Source organism: Sarcophilus harrisii, chromosome 6 (genome assembly GCF_902635505.1).
Source record: "Sarcophilus harrisii chromosome 6, mSarHar1.11, whole genome shotgun sequence".
In the NCBI taxonomy this organism is placed as follows: domain Eukaryota; kingdom Metazoa; phylum Chordata; class Mammalia; order Dasyuromorphia; family Dasyuridae; genus Sarcophilus; species Sarcophilus harrisii.
Window position 1 is genome coordinate 30395072 of NC_045431.1, and position 12177 is coordinate 30407248.

Below are 12177 nucleotides of genomic sequence, written 5' to 3' on the forward strand. Positions count from 1 at the left end.
TATATAATAATGAAATATGCACATGATATATGAGCTTAGCCTAGGGGCCAGCAGAATAAGTATACAAAATATAAACAAAATATCTCTTTAAGAAATTTATAATCTACTGATTTTGCAATTAAAAAAAAAAGATGATTCATGCAATTCCACTTTATATTATATATTCCATCTTGAGCTGTAACCATATTTGAAGAAGAATACTGCACCCAATAAACTTTTCTTTTTTAACTTCCTGTACTTACTTAAGTTAGGTGAATGGAGACAAAAATGAGGGAGATTAAAAAAATGAAAAGATTTTCAGTGTTTCTGGTTCTGGAGATTAAAAAATGAGATGATTTTCAGTGTTTCTGGTTCAAGATATCTTGCCTGCAAAGAATTCTTAAATTAACTTGTACTATTTCAGGTACAACAAAGTCCCTTGTAAAGCCTGAGCTTACTAAGAGATAATAAAATGGTAACCAAACGTTTGATCCTCGTATGGCATTTATTCATTCAATATTCTAACACCACAAAACCACAAAGTATTTTCTACTGTGGATATTATCTTCTTAAGAGAGGAAAAAGGGTGAAACTGTTTTATATGAGTTTTAAGCTATATTAGGTTTATTGGCATACCGTCAAATCACAACCTTAAGATTTGGGAAGGATTTTGGAGGTCAGTTAGTTTAATCAATTCATTTTATAAATAAAAAAAAAAAACAATAACGGTACCTGCATATTACCTAAAGATGAAGAATTCAGACACTGTTAATTGATTCAAAATGGATTCTACAATAAAGCATCTTCCAAATATATCGTGTTGGCTAGGGGCAAAAAACCCTTATTATAAACATTTTTTTTCATGTCACCATTTAGGGTACAAAATTATGTTTTGAGAAATAAAAAATCCCTCAAGGATATTATATTTCTGTAAGAAAGGGAAATTAACACTATGTAAATATTGCATATAGCTCTCTAGTCAGAATAATTCAAACACTACTGAGATACAGTAACAGAAAATGTGTTTATCATTTTATTTTTCCAACTATTTTTTAGAAATAATTATACAATATAACACAGCAAAGGGCAATATTTATTTTTCAATAAAATGTTCATAGCAGTCTTTCTGACAAAAGTAAATCTGTGTAATTAATCACGTAATTATTAAAAGCATGCCTCAAGGAATAATATTTCTTGAATTGAAAAGCACATTATTTTGATGACTAAGATCATCAACATGCCCTGTCTTTAAAATGGAGCCAACCTTACCATATTTGAAAATGAAAGCTGGCTCTCACCGGTAGATATGAAAAATAAGAATCAGAATGAAAAAAAAAAGAGGGAATGAGGGAATCAAAAGTTTTTTCAAGAAATTCCAAATGGCTATACAGTTTCCATTCTTTGCTAGAACTGACTGAAAATTATAGGGATAACATTTTACTAGATAAAACAATTATTTTCTATTTTAGAGGCTTTTAAATAAAGTTACTTCTTTTCTTTGATCTCCTCAGATGATTCCAACCCTTCTCCTTAAATTAGCCATGGTTCTTTGTGTTTAATTTAAATGCATTTTTATGGAGTATATTTATTTTCTTTCCCACTTATTCTCCTATTAGACTCCAGGTTCCTCAAGAGAAGGATGTATCATGTCTATTCAGGCATTAAAATGGCACATTATAGAAGTTTATTCCTGTAGATGTTTTAGGTAATCTATGATTTCAGTGATATAGGTAGCTCCTCTACCAGCAGAAATCCCTGTTTTTTGTTTGGTTTTTTTTTTTTTTTGAAGCCTTCTCCTCCTGTGTAATTGTGGCCCACATTTCTTTGTGAAAACTCTATAGCAGAGAAAATTATTTATGCATGCATCCAGAATATCCTTGATGAAAACATTAGAAAGGAATAGGCAAGTTTACATTTTTCTAATTCAGATCCTCATCTTCATAGTCATTTAACAGAATGAGAGGTAAAGAGAATATTATACTTATATTTATTTATTATTATATTTATTTTATATATGTATAATAAATATAAATTATATTTATAGAGGTTTATCTTTCGATATTTGGTGTAATTTAACTACTTAATTTCACTAAGTAGTCAATGGATCTCATTGTTCCTTAAGTGCACCATTTCTCCAACTTCATTATTTGTCTCTCCAAGCAAAATGCTTAAGCAACTTTCCATCTAACTGCAACGTCTTTAGGTTTTCTGATTTTGTTTGCCATGAATTTACAGAGAATTTCAAAATAGATATGGTTCAGTTCTTTCAGCAATGTGTTTTTCACAGATTTTGCAGAACAATGGCAAATTAAAAATAAAAAGATAAACGACTAATTATAGAAGTGTAAAGAAACAGAGTTAAAAGCCATTTTGCATTCTTATCTATTTGCTGAATAGATGCAAACACAAAATGTTTATTACCAGGTGGCCAATCTTGGGGTGATGAATCTCACCAAACTTAAACACAGTGGATATAGTCTTTTGCTGCAGCCATACTTGAAGCCTTTCCAACTAAATAGAACCTCTCAATGACTCTTATCATCATTGGGACCCAATGCTATTACCACACCACAATGAAGTTCTAGAGGCTTCAATTATAATAAACTAGTGTTATATTTTGCCTCTATTCTTTTAGAAATCAAAATAAATTATATTTATATCACGAATACTGAAACTTGAAGCTCCTGGAGAATGCACATTTTATAATTAGGCATATTATCAATTGCAACCAATAAAAAGAAAATGTCCATAGGATGATACAAAAGTCTCTTAATCATATTGGAGAAGAAAATGACAAACCACTTTAGTATCTTTGCCAAAAAAAATCTCAAGTGGGGCCCTGAAGATTCAAACATTTTTGAAAAATAATAACAAAAAACATTTCAAAAGTGCCATGTTAACGTTTTTCATAGTTTAAATGAATAGAAAATTTCACATTCTCATTGGGAATAACTACCTCACTGTAAGAAGCAGACCATGCAGAACCATATTAATTTTGCAAAGAGTAGTAAAATTTGTGTTTTTCAATGGAATAAACAGATACCGCGAAGAGGAAGGTGCCATTTTAACCTAGTCACTTTTCTGACTACAACTACTCTTTAAATGATATAACATTACAGACTCGAGGACCCTGTGGGATCCTAAAATATGTAACTGCTTTGAGGAAATAGGCAGCTTTAGCAGCAGGTGGTCTAATTTTATTAGCAGAACCACTGGCAATGGGGGTGGTGGGAAGCCTCTGGTGTTCTATGCCGAAATGACTAGACAATAATAAGGCAGGGAACTTTCAAATATATCACGCTACAACTTCCTTATCAAAAACACTTCTGGCAGGTTTCATAGCGTTTTCCCTAAGTATATAATGTCCTAATGTGAAAACATAAATGTGTTTAGAAGGTATATGTGAAAATTAACTTCCATATTATAGATTTCTAAATAGGAGAACAGTCATTTTTATTTGTGCAGGTTTGTAGCTTCATGGCAGAAGACGGCATCTAACCAACTGTTTATAACGAGGTAATGTTCCACATTAGCTGAGTAATGTTAAATGTTAGCCTGAAGGGCTGTGTAATGTTCAATGAAAACAAAACACCCAACCTGTTCCTTTTCCCTGGCTTTCTGCAATTTAATTTACCAGTTCAATCAGAAGAGATGCAATCACAAAATAGCAGGTGCTTTTACCCTTTAAGAGTGCGTTTTGGTTTATAAGCAACTCCTCGGGCTAATGGGGAACATAAACATATTGTTGAACATTAGCTAGAACATATGTGTGTACACATACATACACAGAAATGATACTTTGTAAAATATCAAACATCTTTCTGTTCTGTCTCGATTTAATAGTTAATTCTTTACCACAGCATATAAATATAAATGCCATGCACAGGAGGGAGCATAGTAAACATTATATGATGAGGAATGGTATTTCGCTAGTATTTCACCTATAGTGAACCTTTCAACTTAGAATTTATACGCCTTTCAACAGGGACTCTGTTATATTTAAAAAATGCTCTTCAGTGCCATGGATATTTATGGTTACCAATATTTACTGTAAAGTAATAACTTCTACTCTACTGAAAATATGTGATACATAAAAAAGGAACAAATAAAAATTCTGTGTTTTTGCTGCAAAAACCCAACACGGAAAATGAAGAAAAGTTTTCTCTACTTACATCATCATAAATCTACGTCCTATCACATTTATCCCTTTTCTCAGCATTAGGCTATGTTAGATTTTTGTACTGTATCCTAGAGTCCTATGCACTATTGTGGTTAGATCGCATCATGCAGAATTATGAAATTCAATTAGAAATTCAGTTCTACCCTTGGAAAAAAATTCAGCTGCAACAATCATGAAGATAGAGCAATTTTAAATGAAAGTGAGGGTATAGACATATTATTTGAAAAGCAATACTTTTTTACTTAGGTAATTAGGTAATACAATACAATTAATCATATACTAACTCATATTTTGTTATTCAGTCTATTGGCAAACTTTTTTAAAAATTATGTTCAGTTGGCAAGTTATTTTGTTTATCTTATTAAAACTGACCTCCAACATATAAGTAATGACCATGTCTATATCTCTTTTACACCAAATTCTGGAATCGTATTATCTCTTGCCGTCCACAATTAGTTCTGTGATGATATCCAGTTGGCTTAAACTAGACCCAGATGGCAGTAGAGAGTTGGTGCAGGAATAGCCAGGAGTGTGTGGGTATTAACTCTCGGTGAAATAATGCTCAGATTTAACTAGCCTTAGTCCCGCAGATCTATTTTCACTTAGCTATCACTTGAAATTATATCTCTGCTGGGTCTGGAACTTATGAGATAGACAGAGAATATCCTGTTTTTGTCGACACACTTTTGATATTAAGGGAAAAAACCCAATAAAATTTAAAGTGGGATTTGGGGGACAGTTCCAATGTCATTATGAGGCAAAGCAAGTAACAAATTCAAAATCCTCTTGAAAAATTCTTTCTGTAAAAATTTCTTTGGATAATTCCATTCTAGCTTAGGTTACTTAAAAGTTTTTAAAATAAACTCTAGTTGATGTCTTCAATGAAGACTAAAAACCCGGCAAACTCAGAAATCTGATTTCCATTTATATTTCATTGGTTTGTTTTCATTAATGTTCTGCCTTGATTAAAGTCATTAATGTTTGGAAGTAAAAATGAATTAGCTTAAAGTTTTAGACAGACTGAAAATTTAAAGCAAAATCTGACTGAGTGTGAAAATGACAAGTGCATTTTGAAATGTTACCACAGAAAGGCAGGGAAATGAGATTACCTGCTCTCATCATCTATCTAACACAGGAATCACCTGACTGGCACCCCTGAATTGGTAGTTATTTAGACACTGAATACAAGGAGTGGTGGATAGCTCAGTTTTTCAAGAAACTCACTCCATTGTTGGATAGCTCTAACTGGGAGAGATTGAAATGTGTCCTTATAATTTCTGCCCTCTGTTAAGAACACAAAACATATTTCCATTCTTTTTGATATGACAGTTTTAAAAATTCTTGAAGATATTTATCATCTTTTGTTCCTCCCGTCTTCTTCTTAGGGAAAATCTCTTAAGGTTCATTTAACAGTTGCATATCACCTAATTTCCAGGTGCTTCATCATTCTAATTTCTCAACTTCTGGATGTAAATGTTCTAGTTTGTCAATATTCCTCTTAAAATATAGTTTTTAGAAGTGACATAATACAGTAGATGAGTCTGACCAGTGCTGCTATTATATTCAATAACCTGATATTCTATATCTACTAGTGTAAATAAATCCATCACGTCATTATCTCCTACTTAGTTTGTAGCTGTTTAGTATTGCCAAGTTTTGTTTCGTTTTAAATATAAGCTTTTGTGAATTCAGGTTTCAAGCATGTTTATAATTACTCAGTTGAGCCTCATACTTCTTAAATGCCATCTTTTTATAAAAGCCCAACCTTCCAGCCTGTCAAGCTCCTTTTAAATCTAGAAAAATAGGAAGAATAAATGATATGAAAGATGATTAAATCTAGATTTAATCATCTTTCATATCATTTATTCTTCCTATTTTTCCATCACCTGTACAGTTGACACAGCATGCCTTTTTATCTTTATAATAAATGACTCAAACTTATGCAGTACTTAAAGTTTATTTTTACCAAGTCCTTTTCTAAGTCATTATTAAAATCACTAAAAAGGATCAGCCAAAGATTGATTCCTATGGCATGCAATTAGAGACTTCCTGCCAGGTTGACATCAATCAGTTAATCAGTATTTTTAAAATGTTACTATTCAACCAGTTTTGAAACCCTTTAATTGTGTTTCCATCCCATCCACATATCTTGTTTAAAAGGATATTTTGGCAGATGCCTTAATGAAAACAAGATATCTATTATGGAATCCCCTTAATATGCTAGCCTAGTAAGTCCTTTAAAAAAGTTGTTTGGTATAACTTATTCTTCATGAACCCATATTAATGCCAACTGATTGATTTATTTTTCTCTCTGAGACTTCCACATACTATTTAGTTTAATGATCTGCTGTCCATATAAAGTTTATTGTAGTATGTGGAATTCTCTTTATTTGAATAGCATATCAGTAGTACATTGTAAAGAAATTTCCATTTTGGAAAATGGGACATTTGCTCAATTCCATCTTTGGCACTATTTTTATGAGCAATTATTTTTAAAAGATGATTGATATTGCCTTTGAGATCACATTACCAAGTTACCCTCTTTAATATAATAGCTAGTTCCAGTGACTTCTTCCAATTTCTTTTTGTCATCTGACCCTCCCCCTTCTTTAGTTCCTACCTCCTTCCACCTATCCTCCACCTTTCTCTTTCTGCTTCGTTTTCTTCAGAAAGAACAGGTTGTTGTTCAGGTTTGCCACCATCACAGTGGCAGGAGAAGCTACAGATCTGGATACTCCTTTTTGGTAGGGAAGCCTTTAGTCATTGATTTAATCAATTTTCATTCCTTTTTAGTGGAAATTTGGGTCTCTCTTTTTGGGAGACAGGCAATATGGCTCCTAAGAGAATATTGCCAAATTTCTTTTCCCTCTCTCATACCTTTACTTAGTTGACACATAAATATTCCAGTTTCTCTAAACAACTATTATATGACAAGATCCTAAATTAAGTAGCATTCACATGTCAGTTTTAAAATGGAAAAACTTACTTAATGGAGGAGAGATCCATCATTATTACCAAAATCTGCCACAATTTATTTTTGAATAAATAATTTTATTCTCAATTCTAAGAGACAGAGTACCCACCAGCAAAGAAGTACCAAGAGATAAGTGACTTTCCCAGGACCAAAGAACTGGAGAGTGTGTGGGTGATGGGAATGTCATTCTGAAATCTATAAAGGATTAGGCTAGAGCCTGGACCCATGCTTTTATTATATGATAGGAAACTTGTTCTGCCGGTGTGGTCAGCATCTTCTATGAAATTTTAGGGTCTTTGGAGTTACCAAGAGCTTCAAGAAATTAAGTGCCTTAAAAAATTGTCTAAAACTTATTGTGCCAAACCAAACTAATTAATTTAAATTAATTATAACTTTTTTTGGGGGGGAGAGGGGGAGGACTTGGTATTTCACTGATTCTGGGAACTTCTCCTGAGAAAAGGTCCTTCAGCACAAACACTGAAATTCTGGGTTTCAGAGAATTTCCAGGGACAATGCAAGGTCCAATGGTTTACTCAAAATCAAGTGTTCCTGATGCTGAGTTCCAATTAAAATAAATATGTAGCAGGTTTGTATTGCTCTTCAATACTTATGCTAAATACTAATTTTGTTTACATACATACATACATTCATACATACATATATAGGTTATCTTTCAAGCTTAGTGCCATGATTACATTGCATAATACTTTTCTATGATATTAGGCACCAAAAAATTACAAGTCAATGTGTAAATAAAAAGCATATTTAAAAAATTTACTTATTTATTTTATTTTACCTTTTTCCATGTACAACAGCCCCTGGATCTTGGGATTTTGCCTCTAACTCCTGAACTTCATCTACCAGTGTTTTAAAAGTGGCCCTCTTGATTCTGTTTAATAAAAAACAAAAACAAAAAATAAATTTCATATGAAAATTTCCTTGCAAATGTCAAAATATAAGAGCTAGTTATTCATTTTAATGCCATACTAATAATTTATAAGTACAATGATCACCCCAGAACAAACAATTACAAGAACATTAATCTCAGCTGGGCCCCCTTTAAATCTTAAAATAATCATGCTAGCTGCTTACAGGAAAATATTTTTGGCTTAACATAAAAACATTGATAAATATTAAATAAATGTATGAAGTCAGTGCCGGGTGAAAATTTTATATTGTGGGAGTATCTAACATGCTAAAACATTCTTATAATAAAGATAAATCAACAAAGATTCAGACAAATTTTCCATCTACTCTTCTATATACTGTCATCAAAAACCTTACACATTCAAAGGGAACAAAATTCTTACATCAATCTCCTTTTTATCTGGGATGGTTTAAGTAAAACTTCCAAGTAATTCTCCTTCTCGGTGCAATGCTCCCCAACGTTAATATGGACTTTCTGTTTTGGTTCAGTTTTTCAACTGTGTGGCCTTCGATCAGCCGTTCAATTGACCCTTTCTTTTTTTAATTTTCTTTTTCCTAATCTCATATTACTATTAAACCTTGTAAAGTGGCAAAAAATAAGTTCTCAAGATGACCTCCCAATTAGAGAAATATGTCAATCAAAAGAAGGGAGGCTCCTGCCTATAATCTTATACATCAAAGACAGATAAACTTACACTTTGTATACAATGTCAAGAAGCAAAGATGTCACAGGAATAAATAACAGTCCCATCCAGAAGACTCCAGAACTAAAGAGCATGGCTGCCTGAATAAATAAAAACAAATAAATACACTTTAAAAATAATTCAAAAAGTTTTGAATTTTATTGAGTTTATAATAAAATAAAAATAATTCAGGTTACCATTTTGGAATGACAGTCATTAACATAATTATGTAAAATCTTTTAATTTAAAAAACTGAATTTGTAAAAATTTTATTTTATTAAATCTTCAGAGTAGCTTTCTTTTCTACAACAGTCTAATAGTATTAAAATTCTGTCACACGAATTTCTTTTAATAGAGTTTTCTCTCTGTGTTGATCACGAACATTAGAGGGAGATAATAAATCTTGACATTCCTATATGCCTTTTTAATGGCTTGGAATATCATGCTCCATTCTTTTCAAGCAAAAGTCCAAATAAAACCCAGACTGGGTCTGAATAATATTTTCCTTAAACTCGAAAATGTAAAAAAAGAAGTCTTCCAAACCCTCGACAGAAAATCTTGCACATTTCCAATACCTTTTCATGTAATTATCGAATAAAAATAAACTCTACCAAAAATAAATAAGACTTGATTTCAAAATTTCAACCCTATAACATTCTGCTAAATTATGTAATGTCATGATTCTATGATATCATAATTTCCTACAGTGCAGGGAAAATAGAGATATCACTCACAATAAGCGTTGGGTCACTTTTTGACTGATTCTGGAGAGAAATCAGTTGTCTTCTATTCAAATTAATTATATAATTTGCTTCAACACACCTGTTATGGCTGAGCCAATGCCAAAGCAAATAACTTGCATGTAAAATGAGAACAAATTGTATTAAAATAAACAACCCGCCTTTGTATCACATGCCAAATATCTATATCAGAAATATCATAGTTGCAAAGAAAATGATTCTATTAATAAATTACCATTAGTTGGCTGCAATTATACTACTCTGTAATTTAATTAAGTTAAAATTAACAGTGCCATGCAATGGCACCAGAAAATTCTTAATTTATTTCTTAGACTCTACTTCTAGAAAGCAAAATTTGTAGATTTTAATGGAAACCATTTAAGAAAAATATGGTTATACTTTTTTCAAAAAAGTAACAACTTTTAGGAATGAAAAAAGAAAAAGAAACCTTTTATATTGCAGATAAGTGAGGGAAAGTTCCTAAGAATTTACCTTTTACGGGGGCTGTTGCTCTACCATCAGACATGTCATCATTTATCTTTTTATACTTGGAAAACTAATATTCAGAAACAAAAAAATCACCTCTCTTATGAGAGGTCTAATTGCTTTTCAGAGTTTCTACTGATAGTGATGTGTAACTGGAGCTAAGCAACCCAGTTTGTTCTAAGTTGTATTTTTCATTGCCTACGTATCAGACTCAGCACACACATAAGCAGCTCTGGGGGCACAGATTCTGTCTGCACCAAGCAGAGTAGCCCTGAAAACACTCCTTTTCAAAATAAAGTCAAAACCATTACAAACTGGTCTCTAAAACAAACAAATTCTGCAAATAAAATTAAACAATAACTCGTGGGTTTCACAGAACAACACCCATATACCTCTGAAACCAAACGGGAAGAAAAATATTCACATAAAAGTCACTTTATTTTATAAGCAAAACATGATCTTGGACATGTTAGCTGACATTCTCAATTGTTAAAACCAACACTAACTGTGTAATAGGAAATGTCTATCAAGGATGGGGGCGGGGGGGGGGGGTGTTTGCTGGTGCCCGTAGTGTGTTTCCTAGGAAGTTTTATAGTAAGATAATAACTGTAGAAAAGCCATTTTTTTTTTCATATTAAAAAAAAAAGCAAAATAATTCTAGGTATTTTAAACTAAAATCTCAGGTTTTCCTGGCTTTGGTTCTAACGTTTTTATTTTCCTGGGGAAGGCAGGGAAAGTTTATTTTCTGCTTTTGCCACCTTGTACTCAATGTCTGCTGGTGAAAGTGGTGATGTACGTTTTAGGATGTTAATTCTGACCATTGTAATGCTAACGATGAATGAAGGAACAACTGGCGCCCACTATTCACAGCCTCCCCAGCCTTTGGCTTTACAAATGAACAACAAGAATTGAGGGAAAAAAAGTTTTTTCTGCATCATATTTGAAAGCCTGTCAGATTTTTTTTTCTTTTGCAGAGTTAATCCAAACCTAAAAGATTTAAAGCTGACATTCGCATTAAAGACAGAGAGCCTCTTTGTATTTTTTGGAAAAAAATAAAATCCCACAGAGGTATTTCCTTCCTTTCTGCACAAGAAAGCTCCCCCTCACTCTGTAGAAACCATTTTTGTCTCTAACTTTTCACATCTCTCCACACACAGGCAGGTCATCTGGGAAATGGCAAAGCAATCCCTCCCAGACAATGGCAGTAACAGGAGCAGCCTGTTCTGGGGATGGACTCTGGCTCCCTCCGCTCGAAGTTTACAAATTGTTCCTAATGTGTGAGATTTGTGGTCTATGCCAAGTTTGCCCCTGCCCCCACTCGGCCTGGAGGCCTTGTGAAACCAAATGGAATCTGCCACAAAAGTGGCTCCCGGGGGACTTCAGAAAGAATCAGAAAATCAGGCTTGCAAAGCCTGGTAAACTGGAGGCCCAACGAGCCCGGCGGGGAAAACAAATAACCTCTTGTCTCCGTGGAGTGACAAGGACTCAAAATTACACAAATGGAACCTCAAAAATAAATGAACAGTCTCTCAAAACTCAAGTTACGTCAAAGAATTATTCCGTGTGAACTGGGTGAGAAAAGGCTTTCTCAGTCCATGGCTTTTGCCTACTGGCGATCTTGACCCATTAAAGGGAACCAAATCTCTAGGATTGGGGAAGCAAGAGCAAGTTTTTCAGAATCGTTCAAGGGCACTTACTTGGACAAGAGAAGAACAATCTCTCTTCCTCTCCTTCCCCCCCCTCCCCACTTCTTATCTCTACTGACTGCTCTAGAGCAGCCAAATCCTCTTCATTTATTCTACAACCTTCAGTTTTATTTCAAACTATCCCTCAAAGGAGATAAACTAAAAAACAACAGGAAAGTGATTTACATTATGATCATCTCAAAAGCTCTGAGAAACACAGGTGCTGTTGTTTACTCCATTTTACAGCTGAAGAAACTGAGGCAAGAAGAGTTTATGACTTCCCTACCTAAGTATTAAGAGTCTGATTTAACTTGTCTTACCAGACCCCAAGTCCAGGACTCTATACATTATGTCCAGCTGCCTTCCAAGTCAAACATAACCTCATGCAATTCAGATCTCTCATAAGTTACACCATGATTTTGTTGCATATGAAAATAAGAAAAATGTGAAGGACAGGATCCTTTTCCTAAAATTTGCCATTTATTTTTGACACACAGTCATGAAATTTAAAAGAAAATAGTAA

The 12177-nt window shown here is 33.2% G+C and overlaps 1 protein-coding gene across 2 annotated transcripts in view; it reads right to left on the reverse strand.

Annotated features, from left to right (window-relative positions):
- The window catches only part of ATP8A1 (ATPase phospholipid transporting 8A1), a 252765-nt gene that overhangs the window by 6060 nt on the left and 234528 nt on the right, over positions 1-12177 (reverse strand). For both annotated transcript variants that reach the window (XM_031943440.1, XM_031943439.1), the window contains exons 34-35: positions 8756-8844; positions 7930-8022 (exon numbers count right to left, since the gene is read on the reverse strand). In XM_031943440.1, coding sequence (XP_031799300.1) covers positions 7930-8022; positions 8756-8844 — 182 coding nt within the window. The remainder of the gene's footprint in view (positions 1-7929; positions 8023-8755; positions 8845-12177) is intronic.